Raw genomic sequence first — 13,977 nt, forward strand, 5'->3', positions numbered from 1 at the left:
AACAATGAGTCAGGGCGGAAGGCACAGAAGTGATGCAATTATAAAGCTTTTCTATAAATCATTAGGACAAGATTTATCTGGTATGTCAGACTACCAAGATTTGAAGCAAGGCCTGTATCAGACTTGACAAAGGAGTTATCAGCTCTCCTGAACAGTCAAGTTCTCAACCTCCCAGCACTCAGAGATCATTAGGTCTTAAATCTGTTGCAAATTAGGTCCATCCTGGACCTCCCTTCATAACCTTAATGATGATCTCATCATTAAGGGTAAGGAGGGATCCTACAACTTGGTTAAAAAAAAAAAGAGAGAGACATATTTGTGGCAGGCTGATTTGAAAATGCTTAGAGTTTTGAAGAGGTGCATAGTGTCCAAATGCATGACACTCTGGATCAAGTGCAAGAGAGGGAGTCAAAGGGGCATAGCAAGTGTAATTTATTATACAGTAGTTGAGGTTTCTTGTACAGAGTCACCATTCCCTAACTCTGTAACAGAAGCCAACAATAGGGCATAATATAAAGCTGCAGACTTCAAACCAAAAGTCACTCTTTGTAATGTGCACATAGAAACACATCATCTGTTGGTAGTTTCAATCTTTAAGAAATGTACAAAAAAGCAATATACAAGTGTTTCAAAACATGCTGCATGGGATCTACCTTGCACAGGCATGCTGCATTTTAGTCAGGTAACACTGTCTTATAGCTTCATAGTAGCTAGGGTCAGGAGGGACCTGAACAGATCATCTAGCCTGACCCCCTGCCACAGGCAGGAATGAATGCTGGTTGCCTTGTGTTTTTTGGGATTTTTGGGTTTTTTGGAGGGGGAGGATCTCTGTTTAAATCATTTGTGCAGCTTAGTAAAAAGGTAAACAGAAAACAAACATTTTGATACATGGTTTAGACTGGATCTAAATAGCATGTTGTTAGTTTCATGTGATGTGTGGGAGATATATATATATAATTCGATGTTTTATAGAAGTGTATCAATGCATTTGGAAAGTAAAATCACTGTCAGAAGTTCACAAGTGAAAAGGTTCCATTCATCCATATAACACGTGACTAACTGCAGATCATTGGTCAAAAAACTACTGCAGGCAAACACTGAAAGGAAGTTTGGGCTTGATGAACTTAGATCACCAAACTAGATTCACTTTTGGTGATTCAAAGCTTAATGAAAAAAGGTCCATAATATATTGGTATAGTTAAAGGAAATATTTCCAAGCAAAGATGTAAAACACATAGGAGCTTGTTCTACAGCTGGACTTGAAGAAATTCTTTTCCCATTTCATCTTCTAAAGATATTTAATAATATCCTTCCCTTGATTTTATCAACATGATAAAGAATAAACATCTGTTATTACTGGTCTGATGTCAGTGATTATCATACATAAACACAATAAAACTAACTACTTCAAGAACCAGGACCATTTTAATAAGATTCAATTTGATTAATTCTTTAATACATTGGCCTGATCCTAGGTCATCCCTGCATACAGGTTTAATGTGATTTTTATGGTTCTTTTTGAGGAAAAAATATCAACTTATCAGCAGAACAATACAGTAAATGCCCGTGTCTGAAAAAAAGTTCAGAAGTACTGTGTTAAATACCAGAATCATAAAATTCCAGGACTAAAGAAGAAAGTACACTTCCCTGTACAATAAGGCTTGCCAATGCAAACAATGACAAATGAGCTTTCATTTGCTTTCTTTATACAGTGACCAGCAGAACGGAATTTGGAATAGGTAAGCACGCGCAAATAATAAAAAGATTTTTATTTTTTAACACACTGAGTATGCTCACAAAGTGCCAGTGGCACAATGCAGTGTTTTCAATAGGAGTTACACTTATCCTGCAATAATTCAACTTAAAAAGACATTTTGAAATAATTACATGTGGAAGCTTTCTTTGTATGGGAGTGGGCATGGTAATAGAGTATAAAATTAATTAGATTGGCCTCTATATATCCACTACTTACTTCTTGTCTGTAGTTTGCTTGAGTGCGCCACCTCTCAAATTACAAAGACAGCATTCCTAAAAAAAAAAGTAATAAAAAACAAATAAGCCAGATCGATTACTAGCACAGTCAATTCTATTCACCTACTTCTTAAGGATTTTTAAATTGATCATTTATAACATGTTACTCATAAACATCAAGATATTAAGCAAGAACAATACAAAAATATAAAGAAAGAACAATAAGCAAAAAGTCCAACAGAAAAATGTGTTTTGCATATGACCCTTGAAAAAACTGAAGGAATTTTTCTTCAACATTTAAGAGAATGTGAAATAAGAGGATCCTAAAAGATCAGTTCTAATGGTTTTTGTTTGGCGTTAACACAGAACCCAGAAACTTAAACCACATTAAAACCAGTAAGCATTAAATTAATAAAACATATTATGGAGTCATTGCTTAAATCTGACTGCTCTAAGTCATGTGTAACTTGGAAAACCATTTTTCTTTATGCTTCTCCACAGGAATTAAGATCCACTTGGCCACCTGTGCTGTTAGGTCCCAGATGTATACACTTTGGGAACTGGGAAAGACTTTCATTTGAGTTCGTGTGATTCCAGAATTGCCTTACCCATTGATAAACAGAACCAAAGCTTGTTGGCTTTCAAGGCTCACAGCAAGAATGGCAACTTTTAAACAGATCAGTAATTTAGTGTTTAGACCATCTTACCCCACCTCCTACTACTGTGCTCTGGTACAGATCCTTTGTCTACACTTCTGTGACCATTCTCTCTCTCTCCAATTCCTCCCTACAACACACACTTTTCTGTCTCCTTTTCCCCTAGACTGTCTTGTTTTCTATTTTTATTATTTTTTTGTTCTCATATGAGGTTTATCTTCTCCCCATGCAGTGCACTACATAGGTGATATATATCTATAGAACAGGAAAAATATTGTTGCTGAGTTATGTGTTGAAGGAGTAGGATGCAATTGGATGAACAGACCACTTGGGATCCAACTGTTCATCACAAAGACAATTCCACCACATCCCACTTCCCTTTAGAAAAGCAAGTGATTCCTGTTTTATTTACAGGAATCTTAGTACCCAGAGTAGTTCCCTCACAAACTCAAAGTCAAGGAAGGAGTTAGATTCAATTATAAGGATGAGAGATAAACAGGAAAATTAGACAGAAGGAAGCTGCTCTTCTACAGCACTTTCTGCTTCCAGACAAGGAGGATTTAAAACTATATTGTGTTTAGAGTAAGCAGCCTAAGGGTGTGTGTAGACAAAACAGGGGCCCTAAATTGAAACAGTGGTTTTTAAAGAACACCACTTCAATTTAGGGCTGATTAAACCCCGGTGTCATACACACACCCCACTAACTTACCGGCCTCTCCGGGGGAGGGGAGCTGCCGGCAGGCAGAGCAGTTCCTGGGCTGCAGGGGTGGGGAGGCCTAGTGTTTCCCTCTGCAGCAGCGGCACCCCCCCGCCCCCCCAGGCAGCACCCGCCTGCAGGCACCCAGTTCAGGTGGTCCTAGGGAGCACCGCAGCCATGGAGGGAAGCACTGGTGCCCCGTGCAGCTCAGACAGGCAGGCAGACTTGGGGGAGGGGAGAATCAGGTTCACCACTTTTCTTGGGCAGAGTCTGCTTTCCCAGGCTGCTACCAGGCTGCCTGTAAGGCTTCCTGCAGAGCTGTGGAGCTGCACGGAGCCCAGTGCTTTGCTCCGCGGCTGTAAGGGCAACAAACTAGAACTCCTTGAAGGAGTTTTAGTTTGCTGCACCCCATGTAATTTAAGGCACATTATGCCACCAAATTTCCTACAGCAGCTGGAATTAATGTGCAATATGCCACTGAGGTGTGCAAACACCGACACAATTAAAGGGGTGCAAAAGCATTTAGCCTGCTTTAAAGTGCTGTGCACGCACGCCTTAAAAGGCTAATGACATTTTTCTCCAAAGGAACATACTGACTGTCTCCTCTTTTTCTCCAGAACAGATATTTCCCCCCAAATAGGCTGTTGCTTGGTACTGCATCTAGGATTCTGGACTCAGACCCTACCATACTGTTCCTTGCATATTTCTCTATCCCTAATTGTTCCTCTTTTGTGCCCTGGGGCAGGTCTGACACCACTAGGCAGTGATACTTTCCTTAAATAGGCAGAAGGATTGGATTGTTTCTCTCTTCTGCCTGAAACTCCCCGATTGCTAGGAGCCCAGCAGAAAAGAAGAGGTAGCCCAGTAATTCTAGTCTACACATCCTTGACTGCACTGAACAAGTGCAAGTTTTTTTGGCAATATCTTTTATTGGACTGACTGTATTGTTGGGAAGAGATGTTAGAGAGAGATCACCCCAAAAAACCTCTTTCTTCTTGCATATAACCCAGATCATTATGGCTACAACAACACTCCAATGCTACCACTCTACAAGAGAAGGCAGAGTAAAGGAGCTCCGGTCAGTCCAAACATATCATGCTATTCTAGACAGACATGCCTGCTCTACCTTCATTGTGCCTGTTTTAGTTCCAAGTTGCTATTCCTTTTTATGCTACCTCAAAAGCACTGTAAATAATCATTATCTTTTTTCTATATATAATTACCTCTCAAATATTTGTGGACCCTTATCATATCATTCCCTATTTGTATTCTTTTCTCCAGGCTGTACCTATTAAATTCCCTTAACCTCTGATCAAGGTCATATCTTTTAATCCCTTTATCATGTTTGTTGCCCTTCTCTGGATTCTTTCATTTATCTTTGTCATTAGCATAATGGGGTGTTGAAATCTATACAGGTATACTCCAGAGAATGGCCATAATAAGACCATTTACACAAGTATTATTACCTTCCTTATTCTGCTTGTGATACCCAAGTTTCACAACCAATACACTGGTACAAAAGTCACTGAGTCAAGAACAAATGTGATAAGGAGTTCTTAAACTAGATCCCAGATAATCACAATACCAAGAGTTATACACATGAATCCACTTCACACACATCTGACTAAAATAACATGACAAGAACTTCTCTATGTAATAGGCACAGTACATTGTTTCCAACAAAAATAACAGTAAGATCACAAGGACTTGTATAATCTTGCAGTCACGTCACAAAGAATTATTTTAATCGTCTTTTTTCAGGCTCTTTCAAATGGAAACAAGACAAAGGAGTAGCAGAAGAATCCATCTCTTGGTGTCAACACAATAGAGAAAAAAAGCATTAGAGAGGGAAGCGGATTTTGGTCTAAGTGGACACTCAAATTATGAAGTCAAATCTTGACTAAGTCAAATTTGTGACATAAGACTGACTATCTGTGAAGCTTCAAACGTATCTGTTATATCTCATGAGTTCCACTGGTGAAGAGATTAGACTAACAGAGAGAGCACCACACAGTTTACATGGCTGGCAGCTTCATTATTCTAAACAGTACCCAAAACTGAATGTAAAGCATGGTGCACAAAGGAGGCACACAGCCTAGCCACATTTAAAGAAACAATACCATGTACAATGACTAATGCATAATACATCTCAATATCAGTGACTCCTGAGAAGCCTCAACAGATCCTGAGGAGCTGCTCTGAGTAACTATGGAATTGTCACATGGCAAATAAATCTGTAATCCCTATCCAGTCTATTTTTCCACCCCCAGACACTGCCTTGAAAAATCAGTAGACCGGTGTTTTGTTTTCTGGTTCTTCCAGTGAAAAACTGGAACATTTTAAGCAAGTCACTCACCCTCTGTGTATTCCAGTTTCCCAGTGATATACATGGAGTAATGATGCTTAACTTGCTACTCCAAAGTACTCTCAGTTAAACCACTGAAAATGAGTAGTAAAAGTTATTATTTATTATTACATTCACTAGACTATAATATTAGGGGGTACTTAGAGGAGGGAAAGGGCAGCTTCCTCCTTAGATAAATGACAGAGAATGAATAGACCAAGCAATGCTCAACAACAACAAAATAAAGCGGAGCTGATTGTTACCCAGGAAGAGGAAAAGATAATGGTCATTCTGCCTTCTGTAGTAATCTGGAGGAGAAGACATAATGCAGAATTTCCTGAAAGAACCTGCATCTAACTCACTTTCTGCTCTGCAGCACCTTGTTAAGGGTTACCGAAAGGCAGGGTTAGAAAAAGCCTCTGCAAGCAGGGTAGAGAGAGAGAGAGAAAGAACATGGTTCAGCAGAGACCTCCTTATGGCAGCCCATTTTGCAGACCTACCCATCTCTTCCACCCCCCCACCCTGCCCTCAAATAGTTCAGTGGCTCCCAAATGTTGACCAGGAACATACTCTTTCCTTCATGTTTTGATTACTCTGAAAATGGTATAATGAAGTGTTTTTCCTTCAGCAGAAATACTCTCAGGATTTTCACTCCTATTCTATCCCTGCCCCCCTCTCCCCAAGCCTGTTCATACTTACTTTGAAAAATTAATATTGGGATAAGAATAGACTTGTTTTAATTTCCTTCACCTATGACAAGTGTTCGTAGTTCTAGCCTAGATGCATTCTGTTATTGCATCTAAAGAGGACTCTGGGCCCTGAAAATTTCATATGAATCAAATAACAGTTATTTAAACAGCATAGAAAAAAAATGATTTTTCCTTATACAAATTTCTCTCTGACACAAATATTCTCCTATGGATTATTACATAGTTACCCACCATAAGGGTAAAGTTTTTATGAAAGGACACTTCAAGAGACAGAAGATGAGATCTTATCCCTATCACAACATCTTTCTACCGCATAAAAGAGTCACAGGCCCATAGCAGACGTTACACTTAAGACAGAATTAACCAGCTAATCGTGTCTTAAATAGTAACTCAGCCACATGTTCACACAATTCATGGCATGATAAAATGGAAAATAAGCCACAAATTATTCCATAAAATATGTGTACTAATATTGTAGTTGGTTTCCATCATACCTTAAACTGAACATGTGGCAGGGTCCGCACCATGCAACCTGGGACCGACCCCAGTGTTGTCCCAGGGCTGACACACAATCAGCTGATTGTCAGTCTTAGCCCCAAAGATTATAGTGGGGTCTTGACTTCATTACTGCGTGGTTCCAGTACTGAGCTGACTGCCAGCTGATATAATTAGTTAATTGTTGATCTCACCTCTGGGACCACACCAGAGTCTCCAACTCGCTCTGGTGTGGTTCCAGGGCTGAGATCAACAATCAGTTTACTGTCAGTCTGCCCCAAGGCTGCACTAGAGTCCAACTGGCTCTAGCGCAGTACCAGGGCTGAGACTGACAAACAGCTGATCTTGGGTTCCCCTGCATTGGCAAGTAGTAATGATATGATTTGGATCTGAATTTCAGTCCTAAAAATCGCACATCCTGCCATTTACACGCAGCATGGCAGGAGGTGCAATTGTTGGAATCAGGGAATAGACCCCATCCTGCCATGAATATGTGCCAAGGCCCATAGTAATGTAGAAGGGTTCTAAAACTCTGATTAATACAGGAATATTTCCCTGACACAGGAACTGCAGAAGACAGCCTTCACTGGACAAGCTCTATTGGTCCTCATACAGTGTTCCTAATGGGATATGGTAGTAGCACACAGCACCGCAGAGATTCTGGGCTGTGAAGAGGCTGGTAGGCAGCAATGAACAGGTGCTGTGCCTTTTGCAGATCCTCAGGACTGCTAAGAACTTCAGTAGGGCCTGAATTGGAAGGGCATGAGGGTAGCTTAAAAGCTCCTTACCTAGGGTAACCATATATCCTGGTTTGGCCAGAACAGTCTCAGATTTCATAGGCTGTCCCAGCTGGTTAGTGAAAATTCAAACAAATATGTCCTGGACTGAAACCACCCTGCCCACACTGCCCAGCTCAATTCCTCCTGAGCAGTGGCTGGAGGGAGGTAGGGGACAGGCTGGGCTGGGCATCACTTTTCCTGCCTGGGGAAGGGACCAGCCAGGGTGGGACAGGGGGAAATCACTGCTTTGCTTGCAGACTGCTCACATGTGCATATGTGTTCACCTGTTTGCAGCCCAGCAGTCAGGACCAGGGAGCAGCTGCTGCGAAGGGACTTCCCGGAGGGGGGGAGAGGAAGGCAGCTTGGACCCCTGCTTGGAGGACAGTGGAGGTCCGTCCCCTTCTCCCACCCACCCAGCTGCCAGGGACCCATGTTTGGGGAGGCAGCTCTGGGCTCTGCCCTGGGACTACAGTCCCAAACAGCTCCATCCAACCTAGGCCCTGCTGCTGCAGGCTGGACCCCAGAGCTCAGCACTCTCCCCACTAACACCAAGATTCTGTGTGAACATGGAGGGGGTGGGAAGACAAGGTGGAGAAGGGGAGAGAGGAAGGGAGAGAGGGACAAGCGAAAGGAGCAAGCAGAGGGTCGCAGAAGCAGTGAGGGGGGGAGGTCTGGGGAGAGAGGAAGTGGTGGGGGGAGCAATGGGAGGAGAGAAGCAGCAAGGGGGGGAGGGAGGGAGGAAGCAGGACGAAGTGGGGGGGTGCAAGAGAGATGTGCAGAGAATGGAGCCAAAGGGGGAGGATGCTGGTGGAAAATAGGTGGGGGGAGTATAGAGTAGGTCTGACGCAGACAAGAGGAGGCTACCCAGGATCAGCCTCTCTCTGACATGATGGTCAAGCAGCTGCACAAGGTGCAGCACATGCACATTTCAATACAGCAGGCTGGCTCCAGAGCAGTTGCACACACACATGGGCTGCACCCACACTTCCCAAAAAATAGGTCAACATTATCCCTGATTAGCAGCAGCTTTCAGCTCAGCCCTCTTCCTGCTGATCTCTTGCCCAGCAGAGCCCCAACCACCTGCTTTCCTGGCCTTGCTCACCCCATTTCCCCAGGGGCAGTCCCTGATCCCTTCTACCCTCCCTGGCCAATGGGGAGGCAGAGCAGCATGGTGAGTGGGAAGGGGGAGGGCAGTATCTCATATACCCCTAAAAATAAAGTGGTCACCCTATCTTTAACTCCACTTTCCCCTGTGAGCGCTACATAATATGGGACTATATAGATTTGGTGTAATTTGATATAGCAACTCCTATATCACCTTACCCATCTTGCTGACAATGGAAATGTTGGGCACTTAGTGATGACAGAAGGTAATTATTGAAATTAAAACCTTTGGGAAATTATTGAAGTATTGTAAAATTATGTATATTCTAGTAAGTGCTGCCCATATCCTACAGCAGGGGTACTTGGAAGGGGCTAGAGCAGGGGTGGGCAAAATGTGGCCCGGGAGCTGGATGCAGCCCACCAGGCCATTGTATCCGGCCCGCGGGGCCCCTAAAAAATTTAGAAAATTAATATTAATCTGCCCTGGGCTGCCTGTCATGTGGCCCTCGAAGCCTTGCCAAAACTCAGTAAGCAGCTCTCTGCCCAAAATAACTGCCTGCCCCTGGGATAGAGGGTATGTGTGGGCGGGCAGGGACACAGTGCCGCCATCTCCCAGGAACAGGACCAGGGCGAGGGCAGTGGCTTCCCTCGGCAGGCTGCACAGGTACCACCCAGACATGGGGGGCAAAGGGGGAGCTTGCATGCGGCAGCTCCCGCTGCCTTCCACCACCATGTGTGCTGCTGCCACCCCCTTCCCCCCCCCACTCTGCCAGACATGTACCCAGAAGGGTAAAAAAGGTTGAAAACTCCTGTCCTACAGCATATATTACATTTACTCAGGACAACAATAGCATGGGCTGGACATGCATCATGTCAGAAGAAGATGTCCAAATCTGTTATCCACTATCACCAATTCCACACTTAAATAACTCTTTTAAACAAGTAACTTTCTTCCATTTTGTACTTGTGCTGAATATTCATTTCTCCCCATGTAAATTATTTTATATTTATCTAAATTAAATCTCAGGCCATTTTAAATGGCTCATCTGCTTAAAAATCTCTAGAACATTCTAGAGTTTTAAAAAGAAATCTCTTCTCCAATGGACTTTTAATCTTGGCTATCTTCAAACAATTTGTGAACATAATTGTGTTATCCAACACTGCCTCTCAGATCTTTCACGAAGATAAACTGTATCATTACCAATAACTGATCCATCCTGTAGTACAGATTCTCATTTTTTTAATTAGATATACAATTACTTTTACTTGAAATAGTAACTTTGTAGCCACTCCTCAACATTCTTCAGCATGTACAGCATCTTTTTCTTTTCACTGCTACTGTTGCTCTGTTCAACATTTTCATCAATGACTTGGAAATAGGGGTGCACAGTAAAATCTCCAAGTTTGCAAATGATACCAAATTATTCAGAGTAGTCAGGTCCCAAACTGATGGAGAGAAGCTACAGAAAAATCTCACAAAGCTAAGCAAGTGGGCAAAGAAAATGACAGATGAACTTCAATATCAATAAATGCAAGAGGAAAATAAACTTCAACTATACATACACAATGCTTGGTTCTGAACTAGCTGTTATGAATCAGGAAAGAGAATAGTTAGTAATAATGTGTCACAAAACTGTAAACATGCAAATACGACATGCTAAATTTTGATTAGCTTCCTATTAGAGACTTCTTTAAAAGGTTATAGTTAAAATGAAAGATAACGTAATGTTTTTAATATGATATAGAATCCAGTTTTGAATTTGACAGGAAACAATCTACAGATAATAGGAAAAATGCAAAACTATTTGTTAGTCTTAAGCATGCACTGTAAATATATAAAGGAAAATATATAAATACTGTGCTATGTGCATTATGGTTCATAAAAAGAAAAAATTAAATCGTGTCAGTTTGACTTTGATCAGCGCATTATAAGCAGATCATTACTTAGTTTTACTATCATTTCATGTTTGTTTATACAAGTCTTGATTTTGAACAATAAACAAAATTTATAATGGAAGTTTAGAAAAATGAGCTTTACTTAGAGAAACCAGGAGAGATCATTTCAGGCAAATACGTATTTTGAATGGCAAGTTAATGCATAGCAGGAGTTGATAATACCTTCACAGCATTTTAAATAGCCCACTATTTACCCAGTTAATGATATATTTGGTATTGTAACCTTAGGTCTTTTTGCCCTGCCACTCCTTGTGTAGAGTCATTCTTACTGTATCTTCTCTGACTTCAGCTAACATCTGGCAACCATTTCGTACAAATCTTTTTCAGCCAAGAGCTCAGAATAGGCACTGTTTTCTTCCCAAATGCGTCCCATAAGAGATCATAACAGTCTTTTTACCTTCAATAGTATATTGCAGTGGTCTTATCTCAAAATAATTTTGGACTCTGGTAGTTTCATTAAAAAAATAAGTTTAGAGAAAAATCATACAAACTAAAAATCTTGACAAATCGAACCCCATAAAGTAAAGATGTTATTTATGTAGAGAAGAAACTAAATCTTTCTTTCCCTAGCTGAACCTGTTCTTTTCTATAGAGGTGTCATTTTATCAGTTGTCTCAGTTTCCTACAATTACTAAAATAGCATAACAGACAGCATTGTCCTCAGTTACTATGCCCATTATGTGTTTTCCAAATCAGTGATATTTATAATCACTACTTTGAATGAGCAGGTCAAGGTTCCTGTTTTTGCTGTGCATCTTTCTCTACTTCTGCAAAGTTATTTTAAGGGGATGTCTTCTCAGGATGCGTTTCTTTTCCACGCTCTGGGGTGATAGTCTGCAACTGAGAAACAGCCTTTTGGAATGTTAATTAACCTTCTTTCAAATATTTACTCCCTCTAATTTAAGGCATTAGCTTAAGATCAGCTCTTTAAAGAAATATAGCATCTATTTCTTCAGGAAAAAAAAAAACCTTAAGTGTTATATTCTAAATTAATCATGACTTACTGGCAGATTACAGTTAATCTGTCACAGTTATTCATTACTGCACCTAATAACCCCACCAATTACAATTGCAAGATACTTCCCATTATGAGATGGGAAGGATGTAGTAGAATTAATAGCAGTTGCTTAGAACTTTGCCAGATTTGAACTGTTGGGGTTAAAATTGTACAAGATGGATGACAGTCTCAGTCAAAATGTACCATCCATTTTTAAGAGCGAGGCTAGGGAAGGAAATCATTTGTACTTTTTTTCTGTTTGATCAGATGGTTTTTCAGACCATCTAAATAAATTCTACTGACCTATTATTGGAAAAGCCCTAGCACCACTGTGTTTAGGAGCAAGAGCCTGCGCTCTGGCAGGGGGACGTTTCTGTCAGGGATGTGCCTTTTTATTGTCACCATGAAAATCCATCCAAATTTGGCTCTAGGCATGTTTTCCAAAAAAAAAAAAAAAAATTATTAACGCCCACTGAGTAACAGACATCTTTGACTTTAGTAGCTACATTTCCCAAAGACCCTGTCCACACCAGACATATTCAGCTCATGGCTCAGAAGGTTTTCCTCACAATTGTAGCCCCAGGCTGTGCTAAGCCTAGGTACTGGAAATGACAGCGGGGAGCCTCAGTGAGTCAGCCTGAGGAACTTGGGGAGCACAGAGAAGAATCTGGCATGCACGCAGAAGTGAAAACAGTGTGACCTGCAGGAGCCAGGGCATAAAGGAGACTGGGACTGAAGGCCAGGGACCCATCCAGATATGTGGTCTCACCCTTCTCCCCCTACCCCTTCCAGACCATGCTAGGGGAGCAGCAGCCAGAAACTTTTTGGTTTCTTAAGTCCCTGGATCAGGTAAGAATTCCTCCTCTCCCTTCACCTCCATTCTAAGTGGCACTTTGCCTTTCTGCCCCAACCTGCTGCTACCCCTATCCCCACTGCCACTGCCTGATCCTGGGGCAGGGAAAGAGCTCCATAGTAACTCCTGTCTCACTCCAGGCAGGCTGCATGGACAGTGAGCAGACAGGTTACTTCTCCTTTCCAGATCCCCCAGGGATGTTCCCCACCATCCCAGGGAAACAAGGTGCTGGGGAATGGATGTGTGGATACAGAGTGGGTAAGGAGCCTTAGAAGGATTACAGGCAATTAGAGTCAGTGGAAAGACGGACTTGGGTGGAGGAGAGGTAAAGATTTTGATGATACAGTGGGTGAGAAAGACGAATCAAAGGACAAGCTCAGAGGGGAAATATGGACCTAGTTCAACAAAAAGATTGAAACTGAAAAAATGGAAGAGACTGGGGATGGCAACGAGGGAGCAGGAAGGCTGAGACTGGGATGAGAAGCCAGAGGACGGTACACCATGCCTGAGCTCAGAGGAAAAATCCAACCTAGTAAAGAAACCAGGGAAAAAAACAGTAGCATCAGAACAGGTTACTCTTAGAGAAGAATATGCACAAGACTCTGCACCCATACTTCCCTTCATATCGTGAATGGAACCCAAGATGTTTTGGTCTCATCATCCCTTTGCTGTTGTTGAGTATACATTAATCCCACTGGCAAAGTGTCTAACATCCCCCATATAGTGCTGGTTCACAAAGATGATAGCTACCTTCTACAGCTTCTATCAGTTACTCTATAAACACAAGTAGATATCAATACGATACCCTAGTCTCCAAGTATTTTTCCATGGGCATGTTATGGACCTATTCTGGGAATACATTTGGACTGTGTAATGAATTAATATTGTCTGTAGAGCCCTGTTTTTTCATTTGTCACAAAAGCTGGAAAGTCCAAAGTTTAAGCTGTCCAGCTGGTGAGCAGCCACACCACAATGGTAGGCATCCTGAAGAGATAGTCCGTGCCAACCGGCAATGAGCAGGTAGTTGTGGCCTTAAGCTTAAGGACAGTTAAACAGCTGCACTCTACTTATGTAGTGCATTTTACATCTGAAGCAGCTTCCTGACCCTGCCCACCTCCAGGCCTAGGTTCCAGCTCCTCCCTGGTAGAAAGTTCCTTCCTTGGATCCCACAGCAGCCCTATTTCCAGCTCCTGCCCTAGCATATCTATTCGTCTCTCATTGCCCCCACTGTCCTAGCTGCTGGTCTGTGGCACTATCTTGGTTCTTGATCCCTGGCTCCCAGTCTTTGGATTCTCTCCCAACTTAGCTGCCAACCATCTATCAAAATGCCTATGCCTTAGTCCTAATAGAAGAGTAAAGCAACCGAGTCTGAGAATTGCAGAAAAAGTTTTAAGTGCCTAATTTTAGATCCCACA

At 42.0% G+C, this 13,977-nt stretch overlaps 1 protein-coding gene across 2 annotated transcripts in view; it reads right to left on the bottom strand.

Annotated features, from left to right (window-relative positions):
* Window positions 1-13,977, bottom strand: part of KDM4C (lysine demethylase 4C) — a 490,147-nt gene that overhangs the window by 135,027 nt on the left and 341,143 nt on the right. For both annotated transcript variants that reach the window (XM_006272325.4, XM_019478152.2), the window contains exon 17: window positions 1,973-2,028. In XM_006272325.4, the coding sequence (XP_006272387.1) occupies window positions 1,973-2,028 (56 nt within the window). The remainder of the gene's footprint in view (window positions 1-1,972; window positions 2,029-13,977) is intronic.

This window comes from Alligator mississippiensis, chromosome 3 (assembly GCF_030867095.1).
Source record: "Alligator mississippiensis isolate rAllMis1 chromosome 3, rAllMis1, whole genome shotgun sequence".
Lineage (NCBI taxonomy): Eukaryota > Metazoa > Chordata > Crocodylia > Alligatoridae > Alligator > Alligator mississippiensis.